Source organism: Ovis canadensis, chromosome 17, assembly GCF_042477335.2.
Source record: "Ovis canadensis isolate MfBH-ARS-UI-01 breed Bighorn chromosome 17, ARS-UI_OviCan_v2, whole genome shotgun sequence".
NCBI classification, from domain to species: Eukaryota; Metazoa; Chordata; class Mammalia; order Artiodactyla; family Bovidae; genus Ovis; species Ovis canadensis.
Window position 1 is genome coordinate 39146165 of NC_091261.1, and position 12097 is coordinate 39158261.

The 12097-nt window shown below is 37.9% G+C and overlaps 1 protein-coding gene across 4 annotated transcripts in view; it reads right to left on the reverse strand.

Annotated features, from left to right (window-relative positions):
• C17H4orf33 (chromosome 17 C4orf33 homolog) overlaps positions 1–12097 on the reverse strand; it is a 94976-nt gene that overhangs the window by 18617 nt on the left and 64262 nt on the right. The window contains exon 5 of one of the 4 annotated variants that reach the window (XM_069557526.1): positions 3050–3098. The exons of the other annotated variants lie outside the window; for them this stretch is intronic. Within the exon in view, the coding sequence (XP_069413627.1) occupies positions 3050–3098 (49 nt within the window). The remainder of the gene's footprint in view (positions 1–3049; positions 3099–12097) is intronic. 4 annotated transcript variants of the gene reach the window in all.

The window sequence follows — 12097 nt, forward strand, 5'->3', positions numbered from 1 at the left end:
TAAAATAATACTCAGACTTTTAAAAAGAAGGAAAGTCTGCAATATGTGACAACATATCTTGAATCTTGAGGACATTATGCCAAGTGAAATAATGCTAAGTCAGTCACAGAAAGACAAATGTGATATGGTTCCATTTACACAAGGTATCTAACATAGCCAACTTCATAGGATCAAAGAGTAGAACCCAGGTGCTGGGGGATTTAGAAATGGGGAATTACTAGCAATAAGCATAAAGTTTCAGTTTAGCAAGATGAATAAACTCCAGGGGTCTGCTGTACCACACTGTATCTACAGTCAACAATAACATATTATACACTTAAAAATTTAAGAGAGTAGGCCCTATGTTCTTTGTTCTTACAACAACAAAAAGATTGTTTAAATAACATAGAGCTATATACGGGCAGGGTTCTGAGGGAGACAAATGACAAACAGATAATAGATTATTATTTTACCATTAAAAAAAAGATTATTACTTCCTTCTTAACTCTTTTTAAATATTGCTAACCAAAAAGCAGAGACATTACTTTGCCAACAAAGGTCCATCTAGTTAAGGCTATGGTTTTTCCAGTGGTCATGTATAGATGTGAGAGTTGGACTGTGAAGAAAGCTGAGCACCAAAGAATTGATGCTTTTGAACTGTGGTGTTGGAGAAGACTCTTGAGAGTCCCTTGGACTGCAAGGAGATCCAACCAGTCCATTCTAAAGGAGATCAGTCCTGGGTTTTCATTGGAAGGACTGATGCTAAAGCTGAACCAATACTTTGGCCACCTGATTGCAAACAGTGACTCACTGGAAAAGACTCTGATGCTGGGAGGGATTGGGGGCAGGAAGAGAAGGGGACAACAGAGGATGAGATGACTGGATGGCATCACCGACTCGATGGACGTGAGTTTGGGTAAATTCTGGGAGTTGGTGATGGACAGGGAGGCCTGGCATGCTGCGATTCATGGGGTCGCAAAGAGTTGGACATGACTGAGCGACTGAACTGAACTGAGTATAAATTTTGCTACTAACTATTGTTTAAATAACAATCCTGGAAATATTTTACAATGTAAGATCAATAATGCAAATGTCTTCTAATTCAAAAAGTCTCCAATGACTTTTTCTTAAACAATAGATCTTGAATCATTTTTTATTTCCACTTGCTCCAAAATTTAAATAACAAAGTAAAACAAGCCTTCCCAATAGTGTTAGTCACTTGATTGTGTCTGACTTTTTGTGACCCCATGGTCTGCAGCCCACCAGACTCCTTGTCCATGGGATTCTCCAGGCAAGAATACTGGAGTGGGTAGCCATTCCCTTCTCCAGGGGATCTTCCTGATCCAGGGACCAACCAGGGTCTCCTGCATTGAAGGCAGATTCTTTCCCATCTGAGCCACCAGGAAAACCCAGTAGAGTGAGCAAGTTTTTCTAAAATCCAGTGATAAGACCACTGTCTCTACAGTGGATTGATTCAGTCCTTTGCTAAGAATTTTGTTTCTAGAGTTGGAGAAGAATTCCTCAGTAGTGTGTTATACTTTTTATAGACGGGCCATTATTTCAGCTCCTCAGTCCCATATTTCTACCCCTGTTAGCAATTTTACAACAGGCTTCTGGTTTTTTCCTTGCCTCCCCATTTTCTGAAGTTTCAAACCGATAGAATACACAGGTGAAAAGCTTACAAGAGTTAGGGTTGTAATATATAGTCATGGACCACATGGGATAGCTGGCCAACATACACATCAAACCTCTAATCCTGGCCTTTTTAGCACATACTCTTGGACTCAGATATCTTTGACAACAAAAAGCTTATGTCTAAATGTGTTTCTATTAGAGAAAAAAAGAGATACATCATCTATTGTGTCTTTTATTAATGATTCAAAAGAATTACCAGAACACACACCAAGTATTTTAAATATGAAAACAAGAAAAGGAGCTAAAATTCCTGAAAGCAGTTGCCAGTGGAATAAGACTCTGGTGAGAAATAATGGATCAAAGGTATATTGTATTCAGTCCTATAAGCCTTTCAGTAGATTTTTGAATTATGTGCATTTTACAAATAATTATTTTATTGATATAATTGCTTTTAAAAAATGAAGAGAAATCACTTCATTGTTCATCAATTGAGGGACATACCGATATTATCTATTAGAATAAAACTGAAAAATTGCAAAATATATGAATTTGGAAAATATTTGACTTTTGCCCTAGATTGTATTTAAAAAAACATATTAGCACCTCTTCACAATTTAGTAAGAAGAATATACCATTTTTTTAACTTTTAAAAATATTTTTTAAAGATTTTCTATGGATACAGACATTTAAAAAGGCAAGAAAATGCTATGGAAATGATATAGACCAACTTGAGAATAGTGAAAGTCAAAAAAAAACTGAAAAAGATAGGAAGAAGAAAAGAGGGAAAGAAGGGTAAGGGATAAGAGATGGGTATCTGCTGTGTCTATAAGGATTTATTTTTAATATGTGTCAAATCTACATGGGAAATGTTAAATCTCAGTGGCAGGTGTCATCATTTTCTGTAGTTTTCAGTTATTTTGAAATTTATTCACTTAAAAAAATTTCTCCTTCTTCATTCAAACGTGTCTTCAGTTTACAGAAAATTTTCTAATTAAACACACAGTATTCTCTGCTGCTCCTTTTTAGAGAACTGAGTAGAAGCTTTAATCTCAGAAGAGTAGTGATCACTATTAAATCCAATGTGCAAGAGCACATGTAAAATAACAATTACTGATCCATATTAATTATCCACCCATAAACCAGCCACACCAGTGATATGACATAATATATACATATATATACATACACACACACATATACATATGTATATACATATATACAGACACACACAAACATTAGCCTCATACACTTCAGCCCTACTCAACCTCTGAACTCTTATTTGTCTCCTCTTCACCTAACTTTGAGAAGAAAATAAAAGTTAAACATGAAATATATAAATATTCTAATCTTCAAAGTCATTTAATCCTACATTTTAAAATATAGTCACTGTAAAAACAAAGGCTGATTTGATTGAGCAAAGATTTGTAGTACTCACTGCAAATGCATCATTGTTGGAAAGCAGTAGGACCAGGTGCTGTCTTTGCCTAAGCAAACAAAAAGAGAATCATAATGATAGAGTTGAAATTAGGCTGACAGTTCAGGCATTTTGAAGTTAAAATGTCATCCAATTTTAATTTTTTACCTATATTTTCCAGTATATCATTCTCAGAAAACTGCAGGCTACTTAATAGACTAAAGCTAAAAATGAGTGACAGTAGGAACCAGAACCCTTAACATTTACACAGTTTAAAGAGGTTTCTCTTTCTCCATTTGTGTAGGCTTCATAAATTTCTTCAACCTACTATTGAAAGTATGCTAAACATGGCCATCACTCTAAACTTCACCTAAATTTTCAGCTGTTTCTATTAATTGAGTAATTGTCAGATAAAAGAATATTAATTTCAGGACCAGTTATATAGATTCTGGGCTTCCCTGGTGGCTCAGATGGTAAAGAATCTGCCTGCAATGCAAGAGACCCAGGTTTGATTCCTGGATCAGGAAGATCCCTTGGAGAAGGGAATGACTACCCACTCCAGTATTCTTGCCGGGAAAATTCCATGGATATGGGAGCCTGGTGGGCTACAGTCAGTGGGGTCACAGAGTCGGACAACTGAACGACTAACACTATATAACTTCATGTTAATAATGTTTAACACACTGTTCAAAATATGCTAAAGTGTTCTGTTCACAAAATAGTCAGATATGGCAAAGTATCAGGATCAGTTTGGCCTCAGTTTATTTACTGCCTTTCATACAGGTTCAGTTCAGTTCAGTCGCTCAATTGTGTCCGACTCTTTGCAACACCATGAATCACAGCACGCCAGGCCTCCCTGTCCATCACCATCTCCTGGAGTTCACTCACACTCACGACCATCGAATCAGTGATGCCATCCAACCATCTCATCCTCTGTCGTCCCCTTCTCCTCCTGCCCCCAATCCCTCCCAGCATCAGAGTCTTCTCCAATGAGTCAACTCTTCGCATGAGGTGGCCAAAGTACTGGAGCTTCAGCTTTAGCATCATTCCTTCCAAAGAAATCCCAGGGCTGATCTCCTTCAGAATGGACTGATTGGATTCCCTTGCAGTCCAAGGGACTCTTCAAGAGTCCTCTCCAACACCACAGTACAAAAGTATCAATTCTTCGGCGCTCAGCCTTCTTCACAGTCCAACTCTCACATCCATACATGACCACAGGAAAAACCATAGCCTTGACTAGACAGACCTTTGTTGGCAAAGTAACGTCTCTGCTTTTAAATATACTATCTAGGTTGGTCATAACTTTTCTTCCAAGGAGTAAGCGTCTTTTAATTTCATGGCTGCAGTCACCATCTGCTGTGATTTTGGAGCCCCCAAAAATAAAGTCTGACACTATTTCCACTGTTTCCCCATCTATTTCCCATGAAGTGATAGGACCGGGTGCCATGATCTTCGTTTTCTGAATGTTGAGCTGTAAGCCAATTTTTTCGCTCTCCTCTTTCACTTTCAACAAGAGGATTTTTAGTTCCTCTTCACTTTCTGCCATAAGGGTGGTATCATCTGCATATCTGAGGTTACTGATATTTCTCCTGGCAATCTTGATTCCAGCTTGTGTTCCTTCCAGTCCAGCGTTTCTCATGATGTACTCTGCATAGAAATTAAATAAGCAGAGTGACAATATACAGCCTTGATGTACTCCTTTTCCTATTTGGAACCAGTCTGTTGTTCCATGTCCAGTTCTAACTGTTGCTTCCTGACCTGCATACAGATTTCTCAAGAGGCAGGTTAGGTGATCTGGTATTCCCATCTCTTTCAGAATTTTCCACAGTTTATTGTGATCCACACAGTCAAACGCTTTGGCATAGTCAATAAAGCAGAAATAGATGTTTTTCTGGAACTCTCTTGCTTTTTCCATGATCCAGAGGATGTTGGCAATTTGATCTCTGGTTCCTCTGCCTTTTCTAAAACAAGCTTGAACATCAGGGAGTTCACAGTTCACGTATTGCTGAAGCCTGGCTTGGAGAATTTTGAGCATTACTTTACTAGCATGTGAAATGAGTGCAATTGTGCGGTAGTTTGAGCATTCTTTGGCATTGCCTTTCTTTGGAATTGGAATGAAAACTGACCTTTTCCAGTCCTGTGGCCACTGCTGAGTTTTCCAAATTTGCTGGCATATTGAGTGCAGCACTTTCACAGCATCATCTTTCAGGATTTGAAACAGCTCCACTGGAATTCCATCACCTCCACTAGCTTTGTTCATAGTGATGCTTTCTAAGGCCCTCTTGACTTCACTTTCCAAGATGTCTGGCTCTAGATTAGTGATCACATCATCATGATTATCGGGGTTGTGAAGATCTTTTTTGTACAGTTCTTCTGTGTATTCTTGCCACCTCTTCTTAATATCTTCTGCTTCTGTTAGGTCCATACCATTTCTGTCCTTTATCGAGCCCATCTTTGCATGAAATGTTCCCTTGGTATCTCTAATTTTCTTGAAGAGACCTCTAGTCTTTCCCATTCTGTTCTTTTCCTCTATTTCTTTGCATTGATTGCTGAAGAAGGCTTTCTTATCTCTTCTTGCTATTCTTTGGAACTCTGCATTCAGATGCTTATATCTTTCCTTTTCTCCTTTGCTTTACACCTCTCTTCTTTTCACAGCTATTTGTAAGGCCTCCCCAGACAGCCATTTTGCTTTTTTGCATTCCTTTTCCATGGAGATCGTCTTGATCCCTGTCTCCTGTACAATGTCACGAACCTCATTCCATAGTTCATCAGGCACTCTATCTACCAGATCTAGACCCTTCAGTCTATTTCTCACTTCCACTGTATAATCATAAGGGATTTGATTTAGGTCATACCTGAATGGTCTAGCAGTTTTCCCTACTTTCTTCAATTTCAGTCTGAATTTGGTAATAAGGAGTTCATGATCTGAGCCACAGTCAGCTCCCGGTCTTGTTTTTGTTGACTGTATAGAGCTTCTCCATCTTTGGCTGCAAAGAATATAATGAATCTGATTTCGGTGTTGACCATCTGGTGATGTCCATGTGTAGAGCCTTCTTTTGTGTTGTTGGAAGAGGGTGTTTGCTATGACCAGTGCATTTTCTTGGCAAAACTCTATTAGTCTTTGCCCTGCTTCACTCTGCATTCCAAGTCCAAATTTGCCTGTTACTCCAGGTGTTTCTTGACTTCCTACTTTTGCATTCCACTCCCCTATCATGAAAAGGACATCTTTTTGGGTGTTAGTTCTAAAAGGTCTTGTAGGTTTTCATAAAACCGTTCAACTTCAGCTTCTTCAGCATTACTGGCTGGGGCATAGACTTGGATAACTGTGATATTGAATGGTTTGCCTTGGAGACGAACAGAGATCATTCTGTCATTTTTGAGATTGCATCCAAGTACTGCATTTCAGACTCTTTTGTTGACCATGATGGCTACTCCATTTCTTCTGAGGGATTCCTGCCCACAGTAGTAGATACAATGGTCATCTGAGTTAAATTCACCCATTCCAGTCCATTTTAGTTTGCTGATTCCTAGAATGTCGATATTCACCCTTGCCAACTCTTGTTTGACCACTTCCAATTTGCCTTGATTCATGGACCTGACATTCCAGGTTCCTATGCAATATTGCTCTTTACAGCATCAGATCTTGCTTCTATCACCAGTCACATCCACAACTGGGTATTGTTTTTGCTTTGGCTCCATCCCTTCATTCTTTCTGGAGTTATTTCTCCACTGATGTGTGCATTTCAACCAAAGTATGAATTAAGTACATACTTGCCTAATGTTATGTTTACAAGGTAAAAAGAGAAACTGCTTCATCAACAATGTTAAGGAATGAATATCTTAGAAGTATCTTTTAAGAATTCAGGTTCTTGGTAATGATGTCTTTAAAATTAGAAATTAAAACTAGATTTTTTGTATTCAACATTGTAACATAAACAAATTAAATTGAAGAATTTTAATACTTAATTTCTTTAAATTTTACTTGCTCACTTTTAATAATGGACAAAAAAGAAAGACACTCAATTTAGCACTATTTGGCCTACATATTTAATTCTTATAGTGTTGTGTACTATTTATATTTTTAAGAAATCATTTATTGTTGTTGCTTAGTTGCTAAGTCATTTCTGATTCTTTTGCTACCCCGTGGATTGTAGTTTGCCAGGCTCCTCTGTCTATGGGATTTCCCAGACAAGAATACTGGAGTGGGCTGCCATTTCCTTCTCCAGGGGATCATCCTAACCTAGAGATCCAACACATGTCTCCTGCATTGAAGGTAGATTCTTACCGCTGAGATACCTGGAAGACCAGCAGAAATCATTTATAGTGACTGGTAAAAATAATGTTTTCTTTAAAATTGTATATGCTTTATACATTTCTCCACCACTTCACTGACACTCTACAAACAATCTAAGGCATATGAATTCACACTTTTTAGAAAATAAATACAAAAGTGCATCTTAATATGATTTTGTTCTTTTTCTTCATTTTAAAAAAAAACATTCAATTTATTTGAACTTAAAAAAAAAAAACAACAGTTCATCCATTTCATCCACCTCACCTACTCTCCACCTCTGGAGACCACCAATCTTTTTTTCTGTATTATCTATCTCTCTCTCTCTCTCCATCTTTCCATCTAGATAGATAGATAGGTCAATATTTTATCATCAGGTATTTGTCTTTCACTGCCTGACTCATTACACTTAGCATAATGTCCTCAAGGTCCATTCATGGTAAGATTTCACTCTTTTTATGACTAAATAACATTCCATTGTAGATATATACCACACCTCCTTTCATCCATCAATGGACATTTAGATTGCTTCCATGTCTTGGCTACCATAACGTGGCAATGAACATGGGGACATACACATACATGCATGTGCAGAATTTTTTTCAAATCAGTTTTATTCATTTCCTTCAGATAAATACCCAGAAGTGGAAGTGGAATTGTTAAGTCATATAGTAGTTTTACTTTTAAATTTTTGAGAAATTTCCATACTGGTTTTTAAAGTAGCTGTACCAATTTACATTCTCACAAGTACACAAGGGTTCCTTTCTCTCCATATCCTTGCCAACACTTGTTATTTCTAGTCTTTTTTGATAACAACCATTCTAACAGGTATGAGGTAATAATATCTCATTTTGCTCCCAGCTTGCCTTTGATATGTAAAGTAATCAATCCAGAGACTTCGCTCTCTCTGTCTGGCCACACCACCCAGGAGGCAGTATTCCTCTGCTTTAATCATCCCAGGGCCAGGTATCAGGTAATTAGGGACCACCCTTATAGCTTACAGCCTGGAAAAGTTTTCCAAACTAGTCAAACCTGACCTGTTTACACTACCCTGCCTTGACTTTTTCTCAGGAAATCCCAATCTACAACACCCACCACCCACCCCTTCTGGCTGCTGACCCATGCCAGTGCTTTCCCATGTTGCTCTTCGTGGTATGCCATGTCTTCTGTTTCTAGGACCAGTAAGTATGAGAAACTTTATTTTTCTGAACTTCTCCTGGGTCTCCTCTAGTGGCCATGTCTAATGACCATCACATCAGAGAACACAGAACATGATGTCTATGTTTCACACACGCAGCATGACTGCTAACTATCCATCTATATCTATTCTCTCTTGCTATATTTTAAAAATAGATACCATAGAGTTTAGCTGGCCTGTGATTGCCTGGCTAGAGGTGACATTTTCCAGCCTCCTTTGCAGCTAGATGCGGCCCTGTGATTAGGTGTTTGCCCAACTTCTCACATAGATGAGAAATAAAACTTGCTTTTGTTCATCTAAAAGGCAAAAATGGGAACAGCATCTAGCAAGTATATAAAATGAGTTTCAACTAAATATGGAAAATTACTTTCTAACTATGGCAGTCTTTAGAGGCTACTGTCCTTCAAATACTATATCTTTTCTATCAAAGCCTAGACAAAAATCTTTGCTCCAACAACAAGGTGAAAGAGATTTCAAAACTGAATAAAACTTTTAAATAGATGTCCCTCAAAGTTTCTTCCAGCCCCAATATTCTACAATTCTATGCAAGACAGGAAAAGAAAAGTTGGGACAAGGAAGAGAAAGTAGGAGGCAGGACAAAATGGCCAGAGAGAATGAGGAAAAGAAAAGGAAGAGGAAATAAAAAGGCAGCTTTCAGAACCAACGAAGATTACTGGGAAATACATCTGAGTAACTAGAGAATATTTCCTTTAGTTATCATTTTTATGCAATACCAAATTTCACATCAGTTCAGTTGCTCAGTCGTTTCTGACTCTGTGACCCCATGGACTGCAGGAAACCAGGCTTCCCTGTCCATCACCAACTCCCAGAGCTTGCTCAAACTCATGTCCATGTAGTCAGTGATGTCACCCAATGATCTCATCCTCTGTCACCCATTTATCATCCTACCTTCAATCTGTCCTAGCATCAGGGTCTTTTCCAATGAGTTAGTTCTCATTGATGATAATACTTCCTGCCCAGGTGAAGACAATAAGGTAATATGTACATGATTAACAAAGCCTAGCATATGAGAATTTCTCAACAAATGTTATTTATAAGTTGATCACATTTGTTGTTGTTCAGTCACTAAGTCATGTCTGACTCTTTGTGACCTCATGGACTGCAGCATGCCAGGCTCCTTTGTCTCCACTATCTCCTGAAGTTTGCTCAGATTCATGTCCATTGAGTCGGTGATGCTCTTTAACCATCTCATCCTCTGCCACCCCCTTCTCCTTTTGCCTTCAGTCTTTCCCAGCATCAGGGTTTTTTCCAGTGGGTCAGCTCTTTTCATCAGGTGGTCAAAGTATTAGCGCTTAAGCTTCAGCATCAGTCCTTCCAATGAATATTCCAAATTGATTTCCTTTAAGATTGACTGGTTTGAACTCCTTGCAGTCCAAGGGACTCTCAAGAGTCTTCTCCAGCACCACAGTTCAAAAGCATCAATTCTTTGGTGCTCAGCCTTCTTTATGGTACAACTCTCACATTTATATATGACTACTGGATAAAACATAGATTTGACTATATGGGCCTTTGTTGGCAAAATGATGTCTCTGCTTTTTAATATGCTGTCTAGGTTTATCATAGCTTTTCTTCCAAGGAGCAAGTGTCTCTTAATTTCATGGCTGCAGTCACCATCTGCAGTGATTTTGGAGCTCAGGAAAAGAAAATCTGTCACTGCTTTCACTTTCCCCCTTCTATTTTCCATGAAGTGATGGGACCACATGCTATGATCTTATTTTTTTGAGTGTTGGCTTTCTAGCCAGCTTTTTTAGTCTCCTCTTTCACCCTCATCAAGAATTCTTTAGTTCCTCTTCACTTTCTGCCATTAGACTGGTATCATCTGCATATCTGAAGTTGTTGATACTTCTCCCAGAAAACTTGATTCCAGCTTGTGATTCACTCAGTCTAGCATTTCCCATGATGTTCTCTGCATAGAAGTTAAATAAGCACGGTAACAATATACAGCTTTGTCATATGCCTTACCCAATTTAAACCAATGAGTTGTTCCATGTCCATTTCTAACTGTTGCTTCTTGACTCAAATACCAGTTTCTCAAGAGACAGGTAAGGTGGTCTGGTATGCCCATCTCTTAAAGAATCTTCCACGGTTTGTTGTAATCCACATAGTCAAAGGCTTTAGCATAGTCAATGAAGCAGAAGTAGATGTTTTTCTGGAACTCTCTTGCTTTCTCCATGATCTAAAGAATGTTTGAAATTTGATCTTTGACTCCTTTGCCTCTTTGACATCCAGCTTGTACATCTGGAAGTTCTTGGATCATGTATAGCTAAAGCCTAGCTTGAAAGATTTTGAGTTAACCTTGCTAGCATTGTGAAATGAGTTCAATTGTATGGTTGTTTGAACCTTCTTTGGCATTGCTCTTCTTTAGGAATGGAATGAAAACTGACTTTTCCCAGTCCTGTGGCTACTGTTCACAGTACCTATAAAATGATGTCAACAATACAACCATTCATATTATAGCCTATGTACTATGATTCATTGAATAAACATCCTGTGAGGAAATATTTGCCTATTTTTTCATAACTGTATCTCCAGTGCCTAAAACAATGCCTGAAACACAGTAGGTATTAAGAAAAAAGTGTTTTTAAATAAATTAATCAGCAATAAAGACATTTTTATAGTAAAAATTTTCATTTTCTTTATTATAGACTTTTATTTCAAGAAATATAAACTACATGGATGAATGCTATATTAAGATTAAATGAAGCAATCTAGCTCCTTCCAAGATGCTGCCTTACAAAGACAATATAGGCAATAACTACTTAGAGTAAAATGGCTACCTTTATATAATCTGAATAATAAAATCTTTAAAGTGGCAATAAGTGTGGTAAGTTAATGAAGCATACCTGTTTAAAAAAATTCAGAGAAGTCTTAACACATAAAAACTTGAAAATCCAAAGTGATTCTTGATTTTTTTAAATTAATCTTGAGACTACATAAGACATATTCTTTCAACAGAAGAAAATGCTAATAATTTCAATCTTATCTCCCAACAACATACTTTAGTAGTTCATGATACATGACACAATAGCTTATGTATATTTGTTTCTCCATTCAGCACTCCAGAAAATTTTCCAAAAGGTAGTGTTCCGGGTGGAGAAAAAAAGAAAGAAAACATGAATAATTTGAATAACCCATAAGGATTTATATTTGAGGACTGTATAATGACTTGCTGGAGATGTGTAGATAAAACGATCACCAATCAACTCTGCGAGATTTTCCTTCTCCACTTCCCCCAGAACCTTCTCTGCTTTTGAAGAACGATTCCTTACACCTTGAATTATGTGGTCCCAGCAGGGCTGGCAATGACAGCATCACAGCCTCTTTGCAGACAGAAGCAAGAAGAAGAAACCTGTTTCCTTTAAGTTGGCCAAGTTAGGACTGCTGCAAATTTTCAACTGCCTGAGTCACCTCCCTCAGCACCATCTCATAAAGGAAACCCCTCTCTACAAGATGAAAGAGTGAGACAGATACACATAGATGTGGAAGGGATTTAGAGATGAATGGAAAGGGCTGGTGGTGGGTAGGACATGAAGGTGTAAGAAGAGAAAACAGCAAGAGA